General features: G+C 41.4%; 2 protein-coding genes across 7 annotated transcripts in view; one reads left to right on the top strand and one right to left on the bottom strand.

The window, feature by feature from the left end:
- Nucleotides 1–15,520, top strand: part of LOC309865043 (testis expressed protein 56-like) — a gene marked incomplete at its 3' end in the record, with an annotated part of 36,635 nt that extends 21,115 nt beyond the window's left edge. The window contains exons 4-6 of one of the 3 annotated variants that reach the window (XR_014311918.1): nucleotides 4,644–4,729; nucleotides 5,327–6,144; nucleotides 15,200–15,520. Coding sequence is in view for 1 of the 3 variants with exons in the window: in XM_082731170.1 (XP_082587296.1) it covers nucleotides 4,644–4,727 (84 nt within the window). Of the gene's footprint in view, nucleotides 1–4,643; nucleotides 4,730–5,326; nucleotides 6,746–15,199 lie in introns of those variants that run through there. The other 2 variants (XR_014311919.1, XM_082731170.1) reach the window with 2 other exon arrangements.
- ECI2 (enoyl-CoA delta isomerase 2) lies at nucleotides 5–21,036 on the bottom strand. Of its 4 annotated transcripts, none has more exons than XM_082731162.1 (11): nucleotides 20,904–20,987; nucleotides 18,320–18,636; nucleotides 17,843–17,996; nucleotides 15,854–15,952; nucleotides 15,433–15,621; nucleotides 13,542–13,611; nucleotides 7,812–7,914; nucleotides 6,661–6,781; nucleotides 2,652–2,741; nucleotides 927–1,070; nucleotides 5–256 (listed from the first exon to the last, which is right to left on the bottom strand). In XM_082731162.1, the coding sequence occupies exons 3-11, from the start codon at nucleotides 17,948–17,950 to the stop codon at nucleotides 101–103; spliced, it is 1,080 nt and encodes a 359-aa protein (XP_082587288.1). In that variant the 5' UTR covers nucleotides 17,951–17,996; nucleotides 18,320–18,636; nucleotides 20,904–20,987; the 3' UTR covers nucleotides 5–100. The 4 variants fall into 4 exon arrangements, with proteins under 4 accessions (XP_082587288.1, XP_082587289.1, XP_082587287.1 ...); XM_082731163.1 differs by having other exon boundaries at nucleotides 17,843–18,087; XM_082731161.1 differs by lacking the exon at nucleotides 18,320–18,636 and having other exon boundaries at nucleotides 20,904–21,036.
- Between the last annotated feature and the right edge of the window lie 3,939 nt (nucleotides 21,037–24,975).

Raw genomic sequence — 24,975 nt, forward strand, 5'->3', positions numbered from 1 at the left:
TAGCGCAGAGAAAAGGCACAGTTTATTAGTTCAAGTATTGAAAATCAGAAATGACAGCACATCCCTTCCTTTGAAACGCATAACACTGCTGTAACAGGCATCACAGCTTGGCTTTTTGGGAGAAGAAGTTCATGATGGCATTCATGCACTCGCTTGACAGCCATCTTTCCTGGAGGATGCTGCTTTCTTTGGCGTTAACAGCGTGCAGCTTTTCTTTCTCCTGACTTCTGATGATCTGCTTTGAAATACGCAAGGCCTGAAAACACAAAACCAACAGTAAGGCTAAGGGGCATTCTAGAGGGAGTGGAGTTTATTCTAGAATGCTGAATTGTGTTTCTCCATGGCTCACGGAATCCTGTCCTGCCTTCAGATGTATGTGTAACATAGGACAGTGCTTCTCGAACTGTAATGTGTGTGCGAACCGTCTTGGTAGATGTGGGAGAGGACTTGGGATCCCACATTTCTAAAAAGCCTCAGAGAGACACTAAAGCTTCTGATTCCAGGACCACATTTTCAGCAGAATGAATATAAGAGCAGTCAGTCACGAGTCATCACATATAAAAACCAAAGTGCTACACAGGAAGAATCTCCTAAAAGTCAACCTGATAAGGCTTTGCTACTGGATTCAAGAAGAAAAGTGCTCGGCAAATACCGCCCATCCTCCTCCTCAAAGTTATCTCCAGAAAGAACTGTCCCTCTGCCTTCATACGTATCATCGCACTAAAATGCCTCCTTGAGAAGTTTTTTTTTTTAAAAAATCAGCATTTCTAACATCATTATGGTTATTTTTAATCTCAAATTTAGATGTGCTTAAAGCCAACCAAGGTATATCTTGTTTTTTAAAATGCTTATTCTCTTAAGGCAAATAAGCTATTTCCATGGTTTCTACTAGGAGAAAAAACGAAAAACCGAAAGACAACACTAACATTCTGGGGGAGCTTTGAATATGCTTTCAGCCTGGTCCAAACTTCTTTCTGAAAAGTGCTATCAGGAAAAACTTCAGTAACAAGTCCTTGAGCATAGGCTTCTCCAGCAGTTAACTTTTTCCCAAAAATGAGCATCTCTGCTGCCTGAAACAAAAGCGAGATTAAGACATTAACTTAATGAAACACAGGTCAGTTAACCTCAGAACTAACCCCTGAACTAAACCACTTTGAGGAGACAGATGGCAGTTCCTTTATTGTCTTTTGAGGCTGCCAGTATTTCTTAAGGGGGAAACTGAAGACCTAGATAGGCAATGCTTAACAAACTGTGCTGAGAGCATCTCAGGCTCTCTGGAAGGTTTGCGAGTATTTTTGCTTCTGTATGTCTGTGCTGAGAAGGCAAGATCAGGGAGCTCAGGGCAGAAAGGACCTGAAGTAGATGCTGATCCTTTAACCCACACAGCTAGAATTTTCCGTTTTATATACTACAAACAATTATAAAAGAAAAAAGAACTTTAAAAAGAAAAAAAAAAAGAAAAGAAAATCCAGGTCACAGTGAATGCCAACCAAACTTGAGACACCCAAACTTTCAAACTTCCCTTCCTTGGAATCTCTACGCAGTGGTCCAGCTCTGACACTTTTCTTTACCTGCACAGGTACTATGAATTAGTTCACCTGACCAAAGAAAAGGCAAGAAGGACTAATACTCGGTTTCTAACAAAACAGAGGTCACCAAGCGGATATCCTCTGTATTTCCAGTAGTGCTTTCGGAAAAATATTATTTCATAGTCAAATGCCCTAAGCCTTGGAGTTGGCTCTGCACAACTTTTCAAAGTTAAAATCTGTCATAAAGACTCAGGACATGTGATGGAATAATGAGCTTTAGAAAACTATATATTTGCAGCGAAAACCCGGCAGTCAATGAAAACAGGCTCCATTCCAACCCCACCCCATTCGGAGCTCCAAGATTTGGCTAAGCCTTCCCTATCCTTGGCTCTTTGCTGTTGGGTCTCATCATGCACAGAGCCTGGAACCTGGGCTTCCAGAGACACGGGGACAGACCTGCACAGCCACGGAACCCTTCTGGAAGCCTGAACATATAGCTAAACCTACTGCTGTGGAGGCTGCTATGACTGGGAGCAGCTCTGGAAGGCGTAAACCCCCATGAGGACAGCTTCCAGGGGACGCTGCTCATCTACACAGATATCAAGTGTGACCCCAAGCTGGCATAGCCCTGGTCCTCTAATGACTTGATGCCACACAGCAGTGGAGGACGAGGCACCAGGCACCCAGGGGCAAAAGGAGATCCTAGTCCTGGGAGTTGGGGAGAGTTTCTAATTTTCCCTCATATCAGACATTTCCCATAGCTTATTTGCTCTTCTATATTTGAAACTTTTAGAGTTGAGGAGCAAATAACTCACTTTTCTTCTGTCTAGATTATCAAGAGAAAGAAAAGAGTATAGAATTACTTTTTAAACAGAGGTTACTTTTTAAAAAAGATTTATTTATTTATTTGAGAGAGAGTGTAAGTGGGGGTAGGGCACAGGGAGAGAGAGAATCCTCAAGCAGATGCCTGCTGAGTGAGGAACCTGACACGGTACCTGATCCCAGGACCCTGAGATCGTGACCCGAGCCGAAATCAAGAGTCAGATGCTTAACCAACTGAACCACCCAGGCGCCCTCAGAGGTTACTTATTACAACTTATTTTGAAGGTTTCCAAGAGTTACCTTGGCTGGGCCCATTATCTTCGGAAAAGTGTAAGAGGAACAACCTTCTGGAGTTTGGCCAAGGTGACTAAAAGGAGTGTGAAATGTTGCCTATTTGGAGAAAAAAGAAAAGAAAGACAATTATTTTTTCATGTGATTTTTAAAAATCACTATTTGTATATATCCTCACGATACTAAATTGAGGAAGTTCTGTTTAAATTAGGGTTGCTGTGGTATTATCGAACACAAAGTTCACTCTTAGATATGCAGCTTGGTGAGTTTTAGGAAAGGTACATGGTGACGTAGCCACCACCATGTCAAGATGTAGAATTCTCTCCATCACCCCAAAGGGCATCTTGTGTCCTCTGGAGTCAATCCATTCCTGACACCCACACACCATCACTGCCTCTGTTTTCTGTCCCTTGTTTTGCCTTCTCTAGAATTTAATATAAATGGAATCATGCATTCTGTAGCCATTGGTTCTTAGCATAAGACTTTTTGGCAGTCACCACGCTACTGTACGGGTGGCTCGTTCCTTGTCATTTCGGAGTAGAATTCCATCGTATGGACACCGCGGTTCCTGTATCCACTCACCAGCTGAAGCCACTGGTGCTACTTCCAGTATTTTGGCTATGATGAATAAGACTGTTAATGAAAACTTGTACACAGATCTCTGCATGAACATGTTTTCAGTTCTCTTGGGTAAATACATAGGGGTGGAACTGCTGGGATGTGTGGTAAACTGTGGTCTAAGACCAACAAAAGAATTTCCAGCGTGGTGTACCATGTATCACTCCCCCAGCAGTGAATGATTCCAGTTGCTCCACATCCTTGCTAAACCTCTTTGCCCATTATTTTTAAGTTAATAAGTTATCTTTCTTAGTGACTTGTGGTTCTTTACATATTCTGATTGTAATAGGTTCTTCATAGGGTCTTTTCATATGTTTTAAGGAGCCATTTATATTTTACTTTTTGTGAGCTATGTATCCCTGTCCATTGCCCATTTTTACATCAAGTTGTTGATCACTTTATAAAAAGTCTTTTTACAGAGATTAGTTTGATAGTATCACCTGGAAAATAGTTTCGTCAGTCTGTCATTTGTCTTGATTTTACCTCAGAGAGGTTTTATTGAATTGCTTTAAACACAAGAATCTGGGCGCCTGGGTGGCTCAGTGGGTTAAGCCGCTGCCTTCGGCTCAGGTCATGATCTCAGAGTCCTGGGATCGAGTCCCGCATCGGGCTCTCTGCTCAGCAGAGAGCCTGCTTCCCCCTCTCTCTCTGCCTGCCTCTCCATCTACTTGTGATTTCTCTCTGTCAAATAAATAAATAAAATCTTAAAAAAAAAAATAAAATAAACACAAGAATCTATTTAATTGCTTTAAATACGAGAATCTATTTCAATACTGGTTATTTAGACCATAGAGTCATCTTTAGTTTTTGTTTTAAAGTAGATTGCAAGCCCAGCATGGAGCCCAGTGAGGGGCCTGAACTCATAACTCTGAGATTAAGACCAAAGCTGAGATCAAGAGTTGGATAATTAGCTGACTGAGCTACCCAGGCCCCCCTTGTTTTTCTTTTTTTAAAGATTTATTCACCTATTTTTTGGAGGGGAGGGGCAGAGGGAGAGAGACTCTGAAGCAGACTCCCTGTGAGCATGGAGCCTGACACAGGGATGGATCTCATGACCCCAAGATCGTAACCTAAGTTGAAACCAAGAGTCAGAAACTCAACCGAATGCACCACCTAGATGCCCCCTGCCCCCTTTTTTTAATTTAAGAAATATTTTTGTGTATTTCTTGATGAATGAGAAGTCCTTATGAAAGGAAATAAATTTATAATTGGCAATATGTATGCAGAACATTTCGACTTCATATCCCATAATCAGATATGGCTCTCTTTCTTAATGAATATTGTTAGAAGACATAAATATATAATATATGCAGCATATAAGTAAAAATGAAAATATCAAATAAAAAGTTACTAACGTCACTTATCACTCCCTCCCCCCAAAAGCAAGCTTATTCAAGAAGATGTACTGAGAAGTCACAGCCTAAGGAGTATAAGAGGAAAGTGAAAGAAAACGTCAACCGCAGCTAAAGGTATGTGCAGAACTGACAGTAAGCAACATTTAGCTTCTTTTCAGAAAGAGAGCAGTAAATGTAATTAAGGGTCAGGCTCGGCATCTCACTGACTGGTGACTCTAGAAGCTTCTTAGCCTCTTCATGCCACAGTAGACGCCTTTGTAAAATGGAGACAAAGTACCTATCTCATAGGGTGCTGTGTGCATAAGTGAGTACGCATCATGTGCATCAACAGAGGGCCCAGAACGTCGTGGGCACTCAAATACTATTTTTATGATTTCTACCCTTTTATTACCTCATAGGGGAAATGTATGATTTGCCAACAAAGAAGCTAATGGGCATTGTTAACTCTTGCCTCTTGCTCATAATAAAGAATAATCTGGTTTTAAGAGTGTTAAACCCACATTTAATATGGTATTTGTTTAAGAAGCCAATAATGGTAAATCCTATAAAATGCATTCCTCTCCACAGGTTCTTTCTTCTGTGTCTCTGATTTTAAATTGAACCTTCTTTTAATTCAATTGGTCAGCAGTGATCTCTATTTGTCAAATATTTTACTCTGGGCCAAATGTTTTAGCACTGAAAATATCTACATATGTTTTCTTTCTATTTCAGTTCCATTCTGTATCATAGGACCACAGTCCTAGATAACTTGAAAAGATGATGGATGTGACAGTCATTTTAAATTCTGAGGAAGAATCTGGAGAATATTTAAACAGGATGATGTATCTGCCTTCTAAGTACTGAAGAATGAGATCCTTAAGTTCAGGTCAGGACCTCCTGACCTCACCCCTGGACAAGACCAGGTGATCAATCAGTCCTCTAACATATATGATGTGACCACAGCCTATTGATTTCTGCCTTTCAGCAAAATCTTCTACCTATGAAGGTTAGGCAGCCTAGCACCTAGATTCTCAGTTGTTATTTTCATGGGACAATTATTAAAAACAATTAGGTCTGACAAGATGACCAATCCAATCAAACTGAAACCAGTGGGGGGGGGGGAGATGAATTCAAGAGATAAAGATCTTAAAATATGGTCATGTCTATCAGTGAAAACACCTTCAGACAAAACTAGGCATCTCTTCAGTGGTAAAAACCAAATGTTTCCCATAAGGTTGTAGAGCAGGAAACTGTACTTCTGCATAAACAAAAATTACTCTAAGAATCGATAACCCTACAGTAAAGCTCTAAGATACATGGTCATCACATCTTTGTTTATAATGACAGAATGGGAGAGATCCTAGGGTTCAGCAGTCAGGGACTGGTTAGGTCTAAGTGGTAAGCTAAGAAGTGATTTTTAACTTAGCCCTTCGTGCTTTTCCAGATTTTTCAAAATTTTATCTTCTACTATGATATACGTTAATACTATAGTTAGAACAGAAATTAAAATCAATGCAATTCAGTGGTGAACACAACACTAAACCGTTTAGGTAAGTAACTTGAGTTTTCATTTACTTATATGCAAAGAAGGGAGTGAGGGTAGATAGTCCTTTAAAATCCCTTCTTATTCAAAAATTCTACTATTCTAAAATTCTAAACCCCGCAATTTGTTTACAAGGAAAAAGGTATCAAATTATCCACTTGCAAAACATGCAAAAATACTGTCTCCCCCTGATCCCACCAATAGCCAGCTTTCAAGATCTCCTATTTTAAATTAATTGGAAAATCAAAAGTTGAGGAACTGTTACATAATCTGATTAGAATATAGAACCAAAATAGTTGGAACAGTGTTCACAACAATACTGGTGTTTAGGAAAACCAAAGTTAGTAATGAAGGATAAATAAAACAATTCAAATTAAACTAAGAGTAATTCTTTGGGAAAAAGCACAATTTAGTCCATTCTACTATATCATGTAATACATCTACTAACAGCCAACAATAAAAGAGAATTCAGAGGACCTCATTTTTACTCTATGACTTTCTATGTTGCTGGGAGCTCGCTCACCCTGTCGGTCGCGTACACAAGATCAAATAGCCCGAGAACGGTGACGGAGATTCCCACAGCTGGACCGTTGACCACGGCAACCAGAGGCTTAGGAAAATCTATGAAAGAGCCTACAAAATTCCTACAGAAATGGAAACACAAAAGCATCGTTAAATGAGCTGGAGGGGATTATGCTAAGTGAAATAAGTCGAGCAACAACAGACAATTATCCTATGGTTTCACTCATATGTGGAACATAAGGAATAGAACAGAGGACCATAGAGGAAGGGAGGGAAAACTGAATGGGAAGAAATCAGAGAGGGAGACACACCATGAGGGACTCTGGACCCTGGGAACCAAACTGAGGGTTACAGAAGGGAGGGGGTGGGAGGTTGAGGTAACCAGGTGATGGGTACTAAGGAGGGCACGTGTGGTGATGAGCACTGGGTGTTAGACGCAACTAATGAATTGTTAAACACTACATCAAAAGCTAATGATGTACTGTATGCTGGCTAACTAACATAGTAATGATAATAAACAATGTCCCAACGCAGCATGACTGAAGTACAGTAAGGAAGATAGCACGAGTCTGAAATGAACTCTGGCTAGCCTGGACACCCATCTAGATGGCATTTGATGGAAACTCATAGAATGAGTCCTCTATGCTTGACCTTGGTTCAGCCTCAGCCAGGTCAGGGCTGTAGGTCAGCTGCAGACTTGGAGATCGGGATGGCTGGCTGAGCGTATGTTGCAGTATAGCTTATGGGAATCAGGAACCCGGTAGGGATACATGAGTTAAGAAGAGAGGCCTTCATGTCCTCTGTGCTGAGGACTTCACATGTCCCATTACCAGCAATCATGGCAATCATGCATTTTTCTAGCTGGATGAGAATCTCCCTGCTTCACTATGAGAGAACTTTTTTTTACAACTGTAGTTAACTTTTATGCTTTCTAATTGAACCTCACATAGAGCAGCAGGATGAATGGGAAACAGCAGTTAAGGTGGTAAAATAAGTGCCCACAACTGATAGAGACGGTCTGGAGAAATGCGCTTGTCCAAGTCGCATTAATGACACTGACACAAAGAAGCATTTATCTTACTTCTGCTGGCCTAAATGCCACTTTGATAAATATGAACAAGTCCGCTGGGATCAGACAAGTATCACTCTTACCTCAGTAAAATGGCACTATTTTTAGCTTTCGCCTCTACTCCTTCAGGAGGAATATTAGTGAAATTAGTCAGGTCATTTCCACTAGAGTAATAATCTCCATTTCCTGTAGATGAAATCAACAGATTCACCATTCATTCATTCTGTAATTACTGAGTATCTGCCATGTGCTGGGTTCTACAGCAAGCACTGCAAACACACTTGTGAACCAGCCATGGCTCTTGCCCTAATTTACAGACAGGTGAGTAAGCTGGACATTGATATAGAAACATACAAACAAATGTAGATAATACAACTCTGATACAATGGGAAAATACTCAATGATGATATGAGAGAGTCTAACAGAGGATCTGTTTTAACCTGAAGGTTTAAGGAGGGGTGTTTCTAAGTAAGGAAAAACTGAACTGAGATCTGAAGGACAGGCAAGGTTGGCTAGAAGGAGGGTAGGAAGAATTCATGCAGAGGGAACAGCATGTGCAAAGGTCCTGTGAAAAGGGCTAATTCTGGCCACTGTACCAGAGTAGAAAAAGCCAGAGGGGAAGCTGGTGTAGGAGGAGGACGGGCAGCATGGACCATTCGGGGCTTTGCTGCTCCATTAAGACTTTTTGACACCACTGAAGGTGTTCTGTGATAAAGCATAATTTACAGACAAGAACACCAATTTTAAACATTCAGTTCAGTGATTTTTAATGATGGCAAATACCTGCACAATTACCATCTGAAACAAGAGGTAAGACCTTTCTACCTTCCCAGAAAGTTCCCTTAAGCTCCTTCCCAGCCATCCCACCCCACCCTGCCCGGACGCAACCACTTTCTGACTTCAATCACTGGAGAATACTTTTGCCTATTTTAGAAATTTTATAAGAGGAATTCTATATGGACTCTTGCGTCTGTGTTCTCTTTGCTGAACTGTGTCTTAAAGATTCACCTATGTTCTCGAATCAGTTCTCCATTCCTTTATATTGCTGAGTAGTAGTTCACCGTATGTCCAGTCAACACTTTGTTCATTCATCTGTTGGTGGACATGAGTTGTTTTTGGCTCCTGTGAACTAGATTACAAATCATTCAGTGGATACCTGTTCAATTTAGCAGAACTAATTGCTTAGGAGTGGACTGAAAGGTCACTGAGCTGGCAGTTTTATTCCATAAAAAGCTGCCAGTTTCTGAAGCAATCTCAGAAATGTGGAGAGGTCCCAGTTGCTCGGAATCACCACCAACATTTCATGTCTGTCTATCTTTTAGATTTTAGTCATTCTACTGGGTGAAATATCTCACTGATTTTAATTTCCATTTCTCTGAAGGCTAATGATATTGAGCACCTTTTCATGTATTTATTGGCAATCTGTGTTATCTTCTTTTATGAGGTGTCCAAGTCCTTTATCTCATTTTTAAATCTGGTTAATTGTTTTTTTTTAAAGATTTTATTTATCTACTTGACAGAGAGAGATCACAAGTGAGCAGAGAGGCAGGCAGAGAGAGAGAGGAGGAAGCAGGCTCCCCGTTGAGCAGAGAGCCCGATGCAGGGCTTGATCCCAGGACCCTGAAATCATGACCTGAGCTGAAGGCAGAGGCTTAACCCACTGAGCCACCCAGGCGCCCCGGTTGTTAATTGTTAATTTCTAACGATTTCTTTATATAGTCTGGGTAATAATCCTTACTCCAATTTATGTAGAGCAAACAGTCCCCTACCCCAGCCTGTAGTACCTGTATATTCATTTTCTTACTATTGTCTTTGATAAGCAGATATTTTAAATTCTGATGAAGTCCAAGTTGTACATAGTTTCTTTTATGGCTAATGCTTTCTGCATCCTGTCCAAGAAATCTCTGCCGTAGTCAAGGTCACAAAGAGATTGCTTTCTTCTAGAAGCTTTATGTTTCTGGGTTTTATGCTTACAAAACTTTTAAACTAGATTTTGTATAGGGTGTAAGATGGGGTTGAAGTTCATTTTTCCCCATATGGGTATTTAGTTGCTCTGGCATCATTTTTCAAAAGATTTTTCTCTTTCCACTGAATTGTCTTGGTACCACTGAAGTTTTAACTGGGGGAGGAATAAGATCTTTATTTGGAAGAAGATTCTATTGGATCTGTGAGACTGGACAAGGCACAGGAGAGAGGAGGACAAAAGAGAATCATAAGGATGAGATAGGGACTGTTTCAGTTCAGACAAGAGTCCCTGGTAGCTTGGACTAGTGCAGAGGACAGAGAGCGAGGGGCTACTGATGAAAGGAAATGGGATTAGACTGGTCGGAGGAGGTGAGAGAGGGACAAGGTCAATCATGAATGTCTGTGCAATGAATGGTCTACATAACAGGGCCAATGTGGAGCCACCCACTGTGATCTGGAACACTGAGAAAGCTCCCGAGAGAAAGACGTGGGGGGCGACACCTATGAGGAAATGCCAGGTGGAAATACTGGACGGGAGCCCTGGTGAGTATCTTGACCCAAGAGATACCAAGGGGGGAAGCACCAGCATATGGACTTTTGTTGGAGAGAGGGCATGGACGCAGAGTCCGGGGAGAAGAAGAGAAGAGAAGAGTGCCTAGAACTAAGCTTTCAGGAACCCTCCCTTCTGATGACCACACAGAGGATGAACCTGCAAAGGAGATGAGGGACAGCCGACTGGAGGGCAGACCTAGGGAAGCCTAGGGAAGACAGAGGTTTAAGAAGGGGGAGAAGACAGAGGAAGGCTGAAAAATGGCCCTGGATTTAATGATACAAAGGTCAGAGTGGGAATCTAAGCAAAAGGTAGCGACCACACTCGAATGCACTCAAGGGCAAGTTTCAAAAGAAAAACTCAGAAGACGTATTTGTTTTGTAGTTGGGCTTCAGTTATACCTGGGGAACTGAGAAACAAAGAGCTAAATTATTGGCAGTATTTTTACATAATAAATTTGTTCTTTAGTCTTTTTCTTACATTACTATCAGGAGCAAATGGTGTCATAAATAATATTTTCAATAATTTTATGAGTAATAAAGCTTCTTTTCCAAACACATTGTTATGCTGGTCTCCAATGTATATATAAAAAATTAACAGATGAATTTTTCTGTGGACACAAAACAGAAGTGACGGACGAGAGAAGGAAAAGAAAAATGCCTGGGAGAGTTCAAGAGGAAAGAAAGAAAATCACAACCACTAAAGAATGATGGCATTAGAGGCCGTAAAAAGGACAGGCATCGCTCAAGATGCAATCAGAGTACAGGACTGAGAATAGTGAGCAAAGCAACAGAAGACAAGAGTTAAGAATTCAGAGACAATAAAAGATAAGAATCCCAGCAGACCATTCTATAACTAGAATTTCTTTCAAAAAGAACAGATCAACTGAAACAACATTCAGAGATACTATCAAAGAAAACTTAAAAAAAGGCCTTACTAATGAGTTTTAACAGGATACATATGTTCTATGCAAAAGTGATAAAGAATGGGAAAGTACCCCCTGGTCTTCTAGGGGGAATAAAAAGATCTTATAAAAACAGAATTAAGGGGCGCCTGGGTGGCTCAGTGGGTTAAGCCGCTGCCTTCGGCTCAGGTCATGATCTCAGGGTCCTGGGATCGAGTCCCGCATCGGGCTCTCTGCTCAGCAGGAAGCCTGCTTCCCTTCCTCTCTCTCTGCCTGCCTCTCCATCTACTTGTGATTTCTCTCTGTCAAATAAATAAATAAAATTAAAAAAAAAAATTTTGTAAAAACAGAATTAATGGTCGCCTCAAACTTCTCCAGGGCAACATTCTATGCGAGAAGATAATGGAACACTACTTAACAGACCATATACTCAGAAGAGAGGTCTGAGGAGCACTGGAAAATGCGTGCTCCCTTCCTCGCCTCTCATAGGGGCAACCAAGAGACACTGTCCAAGGGGAATCAGATGAGCTAGAGATATTGATGGGTACCAAGCCGGAAAAAACCCTTCCAAACCATGAGAAGTAAAGCACACGCCAAGTCCAATCCAGATCACGAAGTAAAAAATAACAGTCAAAGGAAATGTAAGTAATAAGTATATGTAAGATGCAGAACTAAAACACAACAGATTTGTCATATACATAAATCAAAACAGGTAAAGGGACCTTTACAAAAAAAAATTAAATTCAGATTGGATCAAAGAGGGAAAAAATCTAACAATGTGTTCTATGAGACGCAGACTGTAAAACGTAATTCAGAAAGACAGAAAGCTAAAAGGATGGGTAAAGGTTTGCCACACAAGTGCAAATAGTATCAAGGCAGGTGTTAAGGCATTAATATTTGATGAGGTTGATTTCAAGGCAGAAAGCCTTAAGTGAGACAAAAGATGACCATTTTATAATAAAGGATAACTATTCACAAGTCTTTTAGTGTCAATAAGATAAAAACTTGCTTTAAAGCAATTTTTTTGACATGAAGGAGAAAGTGAAAGAAACATAATAGCAATAAATGCCTTCGCTTTTTTCAGTCTGAGATTAATTAGAAGACAAAACCAGAAGTGGGGGAATCTAACATAAATTAGAAAGGTCAGTCTAACTGATATATTTTAAACTCTGTATCTTCAAAGAATGAACTTATTTTTGAATAGTTCCTGGATGATATAAAAAGTTGGCCATTTCTAGTTCTTTATTTTCAAGGTAGAGAGTTCAATATGGAGCTATAGACACAAAGCTTATACTTATACACCAAGTCCAATCCAGATCACGAAGTAAAAAATAACAGTCAAAGGAAACGTAAGTAATAAGTATATGTAAGATGCAGAACTAAAACATAACAGATTTGTCATATACATAAATCAAAACAGGTAAAGGGACCTTTATAAAAAAAAAATTAAATTCAGATTGGATCAAAGAGGGAAAAAAATCTAACAATGTGTTCTATGAGACGCAGATTGTAAAACGTAATTCAGAAAGATTTTAAAAAGTAGATTTTTAAAAAGTAAATCTAGTGGGGCACCTGGGTGGCTCAGTCAGTTAAACGTCCAACTCTTTTTTTTTAAAGATTTCATCCATTTATTTGACAGAGATCACAAGCAGTCAGAGAGGCAGGCAGAGAGAGATGAAGGGAAGCAGGCTCCCCACCAAGCAGAGAGCCTGATGTGGGGCTCAATCCCAGGACCTGGGATCATGACCTGAGGCAGAGGCTTTAACCCACTGAGCCACCCTCGTGCCCCTAAGCGTCCAACTCTTATTTCAGCTCAGGTCTCATGGTCATGAGATTAAGCCCTGTGTCAAGCTCTGTACTGGGTATGGAACCTGTTTAAGATTTGATCTTTCCCTCCTCCCCTGCCTATCCTTCCATTCCAAAATAAATAAATAGTAAATCTCATAAAACTGATCGTCTGATTATAATTAAGTGAAACCAGTTATCAGTTAACAAAAATGGAAAACCAAAAACCAACCAACAAAATAACAACAAAGAAGCCTTTCTGGAAATCTAAGAAATTAACATTATTATGTAATGCTTGGATCAAAGAGGAAATAGAAACCAAAAGCGGAGAGTATATGGAAAATAACTATAGTAAAAGCACTATTTATCAAAACTTAACTTTTCAGTGTTCTCACCTATAAAATAAGTAATCATAGGGCCTAACTTCACTGGGTTTGTTCCAAGAAAGCTTAGAAGAAATGAAAAACTTAAAAAAAATAATAATAACCTTTAAAAAATAGAATATATCAGTACTGGAAAAGACCTCACAGCTATTTACTCAATTTCCTATCTGGTTGGAAATCCCCCAAAGTAAACTTAATTATTAAGAAATTCAAGAAAATGTCTTACCTGTTAAAACGGTTATGGTAGAGTCATCCTTGCTCGCGGCTTCAAGTGCAAGCATGATTTCTTGATACATCTATGTGAAAGGGGGAGACGAGAAAGAAAGGAACTCTGAAAATGACCACCGTTGTGTGGGATTCACTAAAAGTCCGTCTGTAAGCCTGTCCTCTGCAAAGCGCCAACTGTGATGCACGTTGTATTTACATAACTAAAAAGGCGGCCCAATACAGCTGAAAGGATTTTCAATCCTTTTACAATTACTTGGTGTGTGTTACGTACCATGTGCTCTTGTGGATACTGGGGGATATATCCACCTTTCCCAGAAAGTGAATGAATAAGACCTAGTCTTTGAGCTTTTGCAATTAATAGAGAGGGGGAGCTCTAAACTGGGTGGAAAGTACATCATGGCAGACAGCCTGGAGGAAGCACTGATGTCTAGCATGGGTGGGATGGGAGGCAGCAGGGGGAAGATTTCCGAGAAGCAGTCTGTCAGCTGGGACCTCAAAACAGAGCGTGCATGTCCCAGGCAGTCTGGAAAGTGTTAAAGGCTGGGATTTCAAGAAATGTAATGGTAGCCAAAGACAACGGGTCCAATATTTTAAATTAGCAGCGTCTGTGAAAATCTTGGGAGATGCTTTTGTTACAGTTTTTAATGCACTGGTGTCATTTCTACCTCAGATAAGACATCTGTGTGGGAGAGAATGATGAAGAGGGTTGGTATTTACGGATACACAGACACTGAAAAAAAATATGGACTTGACATAATAGACAAGTAAAGGTGAAGTTGTATTCCCTGAGATTGGAAATGAGGAAATAACTCCATTATTATTATTATGGTTATGATGACACAGCATAACTGGGTAACTGGCCAGAGCTGGGATTATGACATGGATATATTAGGGTTTTAATTTAGGTTTTCCAGCTTATTAGTTATGGGAATTTGAGCACATTCCTACTTATTTTATCGTTAAATAGTACTAGAAGTAGGACCCTTGTGGGAATTAAAGAAATCCCTGTGTGGAAAGTGCTGACATACACTAGGCTATTATTACCACCACCATCATCACTATCACCACCATCATCACCACCATCACCACCATCATCACCATCATCATCATGATCACACAGAAATGAGGCAATAGCAATGAAGTTTTGAGGATCAAATGTTTTACCAAGTCAATGGCACATATCCAACTTCATGAAATTCTTATTTAACACTACTTTAAGTGAGCAGACTCCTTCTGCTATAATATAGATGACAAACCCAATGAAAAGGATTATAGCCACGCAAATTTTACTTGCAGTTCAGCACCAAGCATCCAATTAATTACCTACATATTTTTCAAGGGGAAGGGGTATAAGTGGTTATTTTTATTATCATTGTAGTTTGATGAAAGACTCAAAGATCAAAGGAGCTCTTGTGAGCAGCTCATCTGAAGCAGAGTTGGGTTATGCTATATTTAAAATGAAGGTCTTCTTTCCTTTCTTCCTCTACTTGTATAAATAAAGGCCCATGCAACTTGAACAGTAGTCACAAGTCTAAATGAAAGGAGCAAAGTCTGGGGACAGTCTGTGTCAAACATAGAGAACCTCTACACCTACTCTCTTATATCAATGTATGTTTCATTTCTATTAATTTAATTTATTTGTGCTTCTATCATTAGGAGAGTTGCAGTGCTTTTTTGGACACACAGAACCTACCCAAAGCCAACAAATTCTAAATAACAAATACCCAACTTGGTTGTATGAAGAAGTAGCCACCATTACTAATCTTCCTACACAAATCAAACAAGAGATCACAACAATAGCAATGATGCTGAAACATTCTAGTTGTTGAGTGAAACAGACAGAGGGAGGAAAGAAAAGTAGGACAAACTCCCAGGGCAAGTCACATTACCTGTTCGGTCAATGCATTCTTTTTGGCAGGCCGGTTCAACATGATCTTTGTGATGCCGTCTTCAGAGGTCATCACCACTGTTTCGTATCCAGCTTGTTTCCTGTCAGCTTCAGGCTTCACTTGGCTAGAGGAGTCAGACGAAGAACTCAAACCAGACACCAAATCCACATAGTTCTGCCTAGCAGTTTCCTGAGGAGAAGATGACAAATAACCTCGATCCTCAGTCAGTAAGTAAGCACTGTGAGAAACTTAACCATGCTAAGAAACAGCACCTTGTAATGAAGAAAGAAGAGGGGTCTGACTCAACAGAATCCAACCAGATCTTGCAGGTTCTACCTACAATGGTTTAACAGTGAGAAGCACCCATCTTCCTCCGGGAATACAGCAAGTAAAATAAAAGCAAAGTAGCAAGTGAATGTACCTTGGGCAGACTGCCAAGAGCATTCCATGCCTCCCATTTGGCCTTATTGATCAAGTCAAACACACCTGGTTTGGGTGTATTACAAGGTCCTTCAGTGGCCTGGGAAAAGGAGAGGGGCAATTATCAGTTACGTGTCCATGCAAACTAGAGTGTCAAATATTTAAGATTTAAAATGTACAACGAGCATGAATGCGCCTTCTCCTCCCAAACACTTTCAGAAGATACATAAATTCATCTTAACTTTCCCCCTGCACTGTCTTTGATGATGCTGCTGAAAAGATACAACAGAAAAAAGACCGGAGAGACAAAATGTGCCATCAGCTATCGGTCCCTAAAATAAGTTATAAATGCCTGAATATGAAAACAAAGTCACACAAGGGGTTTGGCAAAGTACTTTTTAAAAACTCCTAATAGTTTTGTATCAATGATCCCATTTTTCACACACAGTCAAAATATTCAAGCAAACTATCTTCAAACATAACCAGCCAACAAACATTTGGAAACCATTTTGAAACCAACTCAAAGGCACAAAAATATTCCACAAATTCAGTGGTGGATTTCTGCGAGCCGAACAGAGTTGAACCTGGGGTCGCAGGGATGGGAGAGTGCCAGAGCCACTGGTATTATAGAAACTTAAATGAAGGCTACGCAACGAGGAACCACAGAAAACAACTAAATTTTACTTGTTTGAGAGTAGGTAGACTGAATGTTTTGAGATGAATATCCCATGCCGCTTTCGTAGCCACCTGTAAAAACTTTAAATTCCACCATTAGCTGAAAGAGGAAAGAAGAAAAGAGGCTTTGAGAAACAAAGGCAGTGGAGGAGGCATAGATTTTCCAAAGACAAAGAGGCAAGGGTCACCCCGCAAGAAGGAGATATCTGGAGAGGGAGAGGCAACACAGTATGCAAGCCCCACTCCCCGCACCCAGCCGGGAGTCAGGAAACAGTACTTCCCCCAGAACAGATGTGTGGTAACACACAGGACCAGGGAAGCTCACTTAAGCTCTGGCAGTCAGAGTTTTCATCTGGGGCTCCACGGCATAGCATGGCTGATTACGTAGCCAGGAGCCCTCACTCTAAACTACTGTGAGACTCAAGCCGACAGAGACACTCCTTAGCAGGCCTGACCTTTCGAGGCTTAGGGATTACTTCCCAGAAGTTAAGCGCGAAGTCCTGGCCTCTTTCTGAGCAAAGTCAAATTCTAGGACACTAAGAGAGGCTCATACCGATCATGGGAAGAGGAACACAGATCACACACAGGAGCCCAAAACCAGCTGACTTCCCGAGGTTGTCCTTAGATCACAACTTAAAAATTTTAGTTTGAAATTTTTGTTATACAAATTTTCAAACATAGAGAAGAGTAGAGTATTATAACGAATTCCAAATACTCAACCTAACTCAATAACCATCAATTGCTAGCCATAATTGTTTTGTCCATCCTTTTCTTTCTTTCCTTCCTCTTTCTCTTTCTTTCTTTGCTTCCTTCCTCCTTCCTTCTTTTCTTTTTCTTTCTTTCCTTCCTTTCTTTCTCCCATTTTAGTGACTCTCAAAGTGCCATTCTATTTCAGCCCTACATACTTAGTGTGCATTCCTCAAGAACATCAACATTTTCTTATATCACCATGGTGTCTTTAATAATAACTCCTAGGTATCACCTAATACTCAGTCCCCACATTTCCCCAGTGGTCTCAAAACAGTTTTTCAGTTGATTTTTTTCTAGTCAGAAGCCAAATAAGGTCTACACCTTCAGTGGTTATCTCTTTTAAGTCTCTCTGACTCCAGAGCGATCCTGGTGGGTTCCTTTTTGCTGTAACAGTACTGCAAAGACGAGCACACAAAAACTCCCATGTAGACACTCTTCAGAGGAAAGGAAGCAATACAAACCTTCATAATACGAAAGCTGCGTTTCAGTAAAACACACGGCAGATCTATCTGAGTAGCCATCGGCTCAAAATGTCTCTAGGTTACGTCAGACATTAGGCATTTACCTGCTTATAGAGTGCATAGAGTTTGAGCTTCACTTCATTTCCTGGGTCCTCCTTCAACAGTTTCACCTGATTCATCGCATTCTCAAAATCCTTCTGACTGGCTCCCATTGCTGTTTTGCTCACGTGCAGCTGAAGTGCCGGGACCTTCAGGGAGCTGCAGACAGGCAGGCTGATTTCTAAGGGCTGCCAATCCGTATATACCAAAACGCTCTGTTTCTCCTGAAATATGTTCCCTGTACCTGACCCTGTACAACAAGATGGCTGCAAACGGTTAGTGGTGTAAGGGTCCCGGGCAGGCCGTCCCAAGATGGGCCCCTTGGGCATGAGCAGTATTTTGAGTTAAAAGCAAGCAGAGCCCAGCAGAAGTGGGAGAAGTTCTCTGACTCCCCACCTACTGCCCAAGTTTACCTTGGAAAGAAGAGCCTGTACCAGGAAGAGACCCATGAACAGAGATTCCTTTTTAGCTAAGACACTTACCTGTGTAATGGGACAATCTTTGTTTTCTCAAGATCTCCTCTCACCTTCCTGCTAGTGGGCTTCCTCTGTATTGTATCCTCGGACTCCTAACCTTTCTCCTTAGCTCAGAATAGAAGCTTCAAAATATAAGTCATGTAAGCCTCACGCAGCCCGTCTTTGGAATTTCACGTTTATGTGGATTCCATGTGGGTATGAAACGAAATTTGATTTTCTCCCATTAATCTGTCTCTTGTCAACTGGATTCCTAATCCAGCTAGAAGGCCCTTAAAGGGCAGAATAAATTTCTTCCTTCCCAACAGTGGTTTTCAAAATGATCCCTAAAAAAAGAAATACAGAAGCTAACTGTAGCAATCTTAAAGGAAAAGGAAGCTACAATCCAGCACAGCAATTAGAGCAATTCTAATTAGATACTGATAAAAGCCAGGGGATTGTGAATGGCCATGTCAATACTGCCACAGGCAAGAAAGTAAATGAAAGGCACTGTAAGATGGAAGTGAGCAGGAAACTGAGACTGAAGACGTCAAGTGCACAGAATTTGGTCTTCTCTGTCCTAACAGCCAGAAATCCTGTCTGCCCTTGTTGCTCCTTTGATTACAGACCCATCACCCTCACTGATTAACAAAGTCTAAATTATGAACAGGTCAATTCTTTCTGTTCAGCAAAATGTGTCCCAACCTATAGGTGGAAGTGATATTGGAAAGATGCTGGGGTTCAGAGCTGATGGCCAAGAAAGAATTCTTGAGACGTCTTTGGTGCAAAAAAAAAGATGATTTCATTAAAGCCCAGGGACAGGACCGGGGGGCAAAAAGAGCTGCACCAGGGTCATGAGGAGTGGCCCATCACACACTTACTTTCTTTTTTGTTTTTTTCTTTTTTAGATTTTTTTTTTTTAATAAACATATAATGTATTTCATCACACACTTTCAAGTTGGAAAGGGGTTAGGGACAGCCTAAGTCTCTAGCGAATTTTGGAAGCAAGGTTTCCGGGACCTCCAAGGACCAACTATTGTTAGGAAAAGGTCATTTATTACTGTCTAATGAAACCTTAGTCATGAGACCCTTCAGATGTGTATCTGTGGGTCATAAGCTTGGGGGATGATTGTCAAGATGTATCTTGGGGAGCAGAGATAAAGGACATTTCCAAAGGAATTCTTATATGTTAACGTGGACTTACAGGAGCCTGGGGGCTGGGTTTAGGATTGCTTTTTGCCCTTAGCAAAGTATTAACATTAAGGCAACTGAATTCCCAGAGGGATGTCACTTTGTCTATTTCAAGGACTCATCAATGGACTGTTAAGTAGTAAGAAAATTTAATTTTTCTTTTGCTTTTGTTTCCCACATCAGAAGGAGGAGAGACTGGGTTAAGATACAAGAAGCGTTCAAAAAGATGAGCTGTTGTGGGCATTCCAGACAAAGAGCCACTTCTTAGTAGGTGGGGGACTTATCTACAGGAAATCTAACTGTTTTGGAAGCTAGTCTGTGAAGCTGTGCTGATAACACGTAATGACTCACCCTGAGAAGGTTAACCAGCGAGCTAGGAGCAGAGCAGAAACAGCGAGCACAACCAGGCAGAGTGTTTAGTAGGCAGAGGAAGAGAAAATTTCGGTGCACAGTATTGAGGCCACAAGCAAAAAATTGATGTTCCCAGTGAAGACCCTGGCATATAAAGTTGAAGTCAGTGGGATCCAGGAGGATTAAAATAATACAGTTTTAATAATGCCCACACCCAATGTATTACTTCCTCTGCAATAATACGACTTTCAGAGCATAAAGAACCCCTAGGTTCAAACTCTAAAATACTAGTAATTCAGTAAATTAGTAATTTTGCAATTTCTAATTACTAACTGAAATAAGTAATTCAGTAAAGACTTCAATAATTTTTACATTAAATAACTGAATTAGTTTCTCTCCAAAAAGGGAAAAACTCTGCATCCTACGTGATGTATGTTAAGCTCCAAATAGAAAACGAAAGAACAAAATGTCTATCACAAAGCCTAAATGTGCAAGCTCTCACAAAATACGCACAAACTCACTTATTTGAAAGTAAAGTGAGCTTTAAAAAATTACGAAGCACTACCGTTTAATACATAAAATCGGGAAAATCATTTATAATCCCACCACACACATAGTTTGTGTCCCCCGCGGGTTAACACCATAGAAGCGTTCCCCAGGAAGCAGTGTGACCCCACACGGAGGAGAACGGCCTGCGTTTCTACAGCATTCAGTCGAAAAGCCAAGCGCGCAGAGATGTTCTACCCCGTTTTAGCGCATTAGGTTGGCAACCTAGCAGCAGCCAGGGTGGAGGGCTGGGTGGCCCGAGGGGAGAGCGGAGCGCGAACGCCTGCGGAGAAGAGTGGAAGCTCAGGCCTCCCCGCGCGTGCACCGGGACCAACTCGCGCCCAGCCGAAGAGAGGGCGCGCGTTTAAGGACACCTGCCATCCCTCCCTCCCTCCTTGGAAAAACCATAAAAGCACAGCGCTGCGGCTACCCGGACAAGATGAGACAGGGCAGCTCCCGCGCGCGGCGACCGCCTCGGCTCGCCGGGATCCCACGGGCGACCCTGGATCTCCGGCTCAGCACTTACCCCCCGACCGCTCTCCGACACCAGCACCGAACCAGTCGACCGACTGCCCCCGCCATGGCTACCCGGAAAGGTGGGGCGTGGGCGGAATTCTGGGGTGGCATCTAGAACCTGGATGGCCCGGAGGCAAAGGGGCGGGGAGTGGAGCGGGACCCGATAGGTCAGGATAAGGGGCGGGGTCGGAAGGGGGCGGTTCCAGGGCCCGGGGTGAAGCCGCGACCCCGAGAGGGTGGGAAAGGGAGGGGGAGGCGAGGAGAAAGGGGAAGGAGGGGCGGGAGACGGAGCGGGTCGCGTCGCGGGGGATTAAGATGGGCTGTGTGGACGCGCGCCCCCTCTGGGGCGGGAACCGGAAAAACCGAGCTCGGAGGCGCGGGCTGTCCGAGCTCCTTGGGGTGCGTTCGGAAGAGCGAAGGTGTGTCATGGGGACACAGGAACTGCCAGCTCTGGGGCGATCGCTTCCCTACGCACCTCCATGTCCCTTCAGCCCCGGGAAGGGGTTGTGCATTACGGGGGGAAAACAGTAAAGGTGTGTTTAAAACACACACTCACGCGCGCACACACACACACACCCCACCGAATTTACCGCTGCCGAAGATGAAAGGTTTACAGAGCCGGTAGAGCGCCTGGGGATCAGAAATGGTCTGCCCAGTAGTTTAAAACCCGTCGTTTCATGTCAATAACTGGATATTTTCGAGTTCGGAAAAAGCATTCAAGAAAGTATTTTCTTTGGGAAAGAATCCTTAACAGTTGGGTCTTTGACTGTCACCTCCCCCAGTTCAAGAACAATAAAAATCACTGGTTTAAACTGGGCTGAAAAGAAAACCACAGGCGCAAAATAGAGTCACTTATGGTAAGGCTGCAGTGTTAGCAAACTAGTTTTAATACAAAAATAAATTTCAGTTTCATATCCATTCACCCCACCCATGTAAACCTTTAACCAGTCAACAGGAAATTTATGGATAAACGCCTTCTGTTCTCTTAGAAGGGTGACCTTGCCAAAAACCAATGCGTTCTTTGCTAATAATTTCCTCCCTCCTGCTTCTCCCTTTAAAAACATTTCCTTTTCTGCAACCCAACAGAGCTCTTTTCTATATGTTAGATGGCTTGCTACCTGATTCATGGGTCATTTAAAAAAGTCAGTTAGCTCTTCAAATTTACTCAGTTTAAATTTTTGTGATTTACAGTGCTCAGAGTGCAATATCCAAGTAGGCCTGGGGCCAGTCAGATTTTGAAACTGACACTGGAATACTTATGGGCCAGGCTAACTGTAATTCTTTCCATAATCCTGTAGGAAAAATGGTGCTGTCCCATTTTGCTGTTGTGGAAACGGGGGTCAAGAAAGATTAATTAGGTGGCTTGCACAAAGACCAGAGACTGGAATTGGTCAGAACCCTGTTTCAACTCAGAGCTCAGAGTGAAGTCCCTAGTAATTTTATTATTTCATGCTGATGGCCCATTACTATTTGTGCCTCATCAGGCAGATCTGGGTAATAGTGCAGGTGAGGCAAGATGGAAGGCCAGGGTAGAACAATTTAGAATTATTCTAAAACTTAAGGTAGTACAAGGTAGTGACTGGTAGGCTGAGCTGTCTCTCAAAGACCTCGGTCCTGTCCTGGGCTGAGTTAGGTGACCCTCAAAGGTGATGGAAATACACTAGTCAGAAATTGTAGAAATACTCAGCAATTCTCTGGACTCGAGAAAAGGAAACACCTCTCAAAGAAATATTAATATTTTTAAGAAGTCCCTTAATGCTGAGCATACTTGGGTTGGGAAACACTTCATAATACAGGTGAACTCTTCTCATGTTTATGTCTACTAGATTTCACACAGAAGAGTGGAGTTGGGAAATTAGCTATCTTTGCCAAAGTGTAACTTAAGCAAAGTAGAAGGAACATTTGTCCAAGATTCACTTAACTTGTTCATTAGGGAACCAACAGTTCAAAGTTCAAAAAACCAACAGTTCAAATTTCAAAAAAAAAAAAATTGAAAAGCAAGTTTATATAGTCTGTATGAGAAAAGAATGCTGGAATAGATTGCAAGGTTATATACAAAATTCGTTAATGTCTACAGAGCAATAAAACCATAAAATCTAGGGTGATTTTTTTTTTTTCCTATTAGACAAATTACTGGCATCTCTGCTGGTTGTATTTACTACACTACACTCGTAATTCTCCCCAATCTCCCCTCATGATTACATGTCTTGTGGTGGGTCACCTTGGTTTTCTGAAAAAATTCAAACTTCTTTGCCTGATCTAAAGGCCCTCAAGATTTGGACCTGGCCTCCCAGTCCAGTTTATCTCCCACTGACCCCACACTTGGAACTTCCATTGCAGATGAACTGGGAATGCCCTGTTTCTCTGAATCTTCATGTCACCATCCTATCCAGGAAAGTTGCCTCTGACCCTCCACTGGGTATATTCTCTCCTTCTGAAGGCCTATAACACCCCTACTTCTCTTTCTCATAGCACCTGTGTGTCTGGTTAGTAATTATTTGTCTCGTTAGTCACCCAATGGCTCACACTAAGAAGAATTCCACATACATTAAACCCCAGATCCTGTTTTCTGACACGCTGCTTGCTACAACATAGTCTGTAAATTGTGTGTTGAATGATGGATGAGTTATTGAAAATGTCTCTCTAGGCCATGTTTTTCCACCTTTGATAATAAGTTGTGAGTAAATTTCAGTGTTTTTATTAAGTTGTCAGAAGGAATTAATATCAATGTTTTTGTGCTTTGAACTATTTCAGCAAGGAGAGGAAATTTGACTATTGCCAGGTTCCTGGAAATAGTCATGTTCCTAGAAAACATGGGATCAAGGAAACTATGGTATTATTTAAATCTCTAAATTTCTGTTAGGGGGGAAGCATAGAAATACATTTTCTTCAATTAGTCATTAAAGATCATTAGTCCACGTTCTGTGCTCCATATCATAACTATTTCTTGCTTGAGTTCTGTGACATTGCTTGCGATCTGCTAAACCTCTATTAATGGTATTAATGGTAACTATTATGTTACCAAATTAATCCTCCTTTTTTCTGTGTAGGCTTTGTACCATCCTCTTATATAGTCTTCTATGTTATAAAAATATATGATAAAAATGATGTTAAAAATGATATTCTGGGATCTATGCTTTTGTGCATTATTTGTCTTTTTCATTATTACAATTTAGAGAAGAAAGACATTTCAGAAGTAAACATTTGACTTACTGTAACACCTCTGCCCGAGTTCCCTATGCCTGAATAATTTGTTCATTCACCCACATCTATTTTACCCACATCGTATGTGTGCATGTTGCACAAACATTAAACCAGTCTTGTGCTGATTACCTTTCAACCCCTTTTCTCACGCAAAGAAATCTCCCTCAGGAATTCTGCTCTGAGAATGATTGGGACTGATAGATATTAGCATGTAGGAAATAGCGTGTACTCCTGGGCCTTTCAAGTTATTCACAGATATGTACAGAGCCTCAAAATATTGAAGTTGCCCTACATGCATGTTCCCAGCTGAGGGGGGGGAATAAGGTGACGTTCTGTCGTCTTCTTCCAGCTCTCTTCCAGACACTATAAACAAGTGTCTGTAAACAAGTGTCCTTTTTGTGGTCTATTTAGTGTCATGTTTCCCACATTTGTGTGTGTGTGTGTGTGTATGTGTGTGTGTGTGTGAGAATTATTGGTGGTGGTGATGTTGATTTGCCGTTTAAAATGGCCTCCAGGGGGGAGGGGGTTTGGGAGAAGGGGGTGGGATTATGGACATTGGGGAGGGTATGTGCTTTGGTGAGTGCTGTGAAGTGTATAAACCTGGTGATTCACAGACCTGTACCCCTGGGGATAAAAATAAATGTTTATAAAAAATAAAAAATAAAATAAAATAAAATAAAATAAAATGGCCTCCAGGGGCACCTGGGTGGCTCAGTGTCTTAGCCTCTGTCTTTGGCTTAGGTCATAATCCCAGATTCCTGGGATTGAGCCCCACATTGGGCTCTCTGCTCCACAGGGAGGCTGCTTCCTCCTCTCTCTCTCTGCCTGCCTCTCTACCTACTTGGGATCTCTGCTCGTCAAATAAATAAACAAAATCT

The sequence above is a fragment of the Mustela nivalis genome (genome assembly GCF_964662115.1).
Source record: "Mustela nivalis genome assembly, chromosome: 5".
NCBI classification, from domain to species: Eukaryota; Metazoa; Chordata; class Mammalia; order Carnivora; family Mustelidae; genus Mustela; species Mustela nivalis.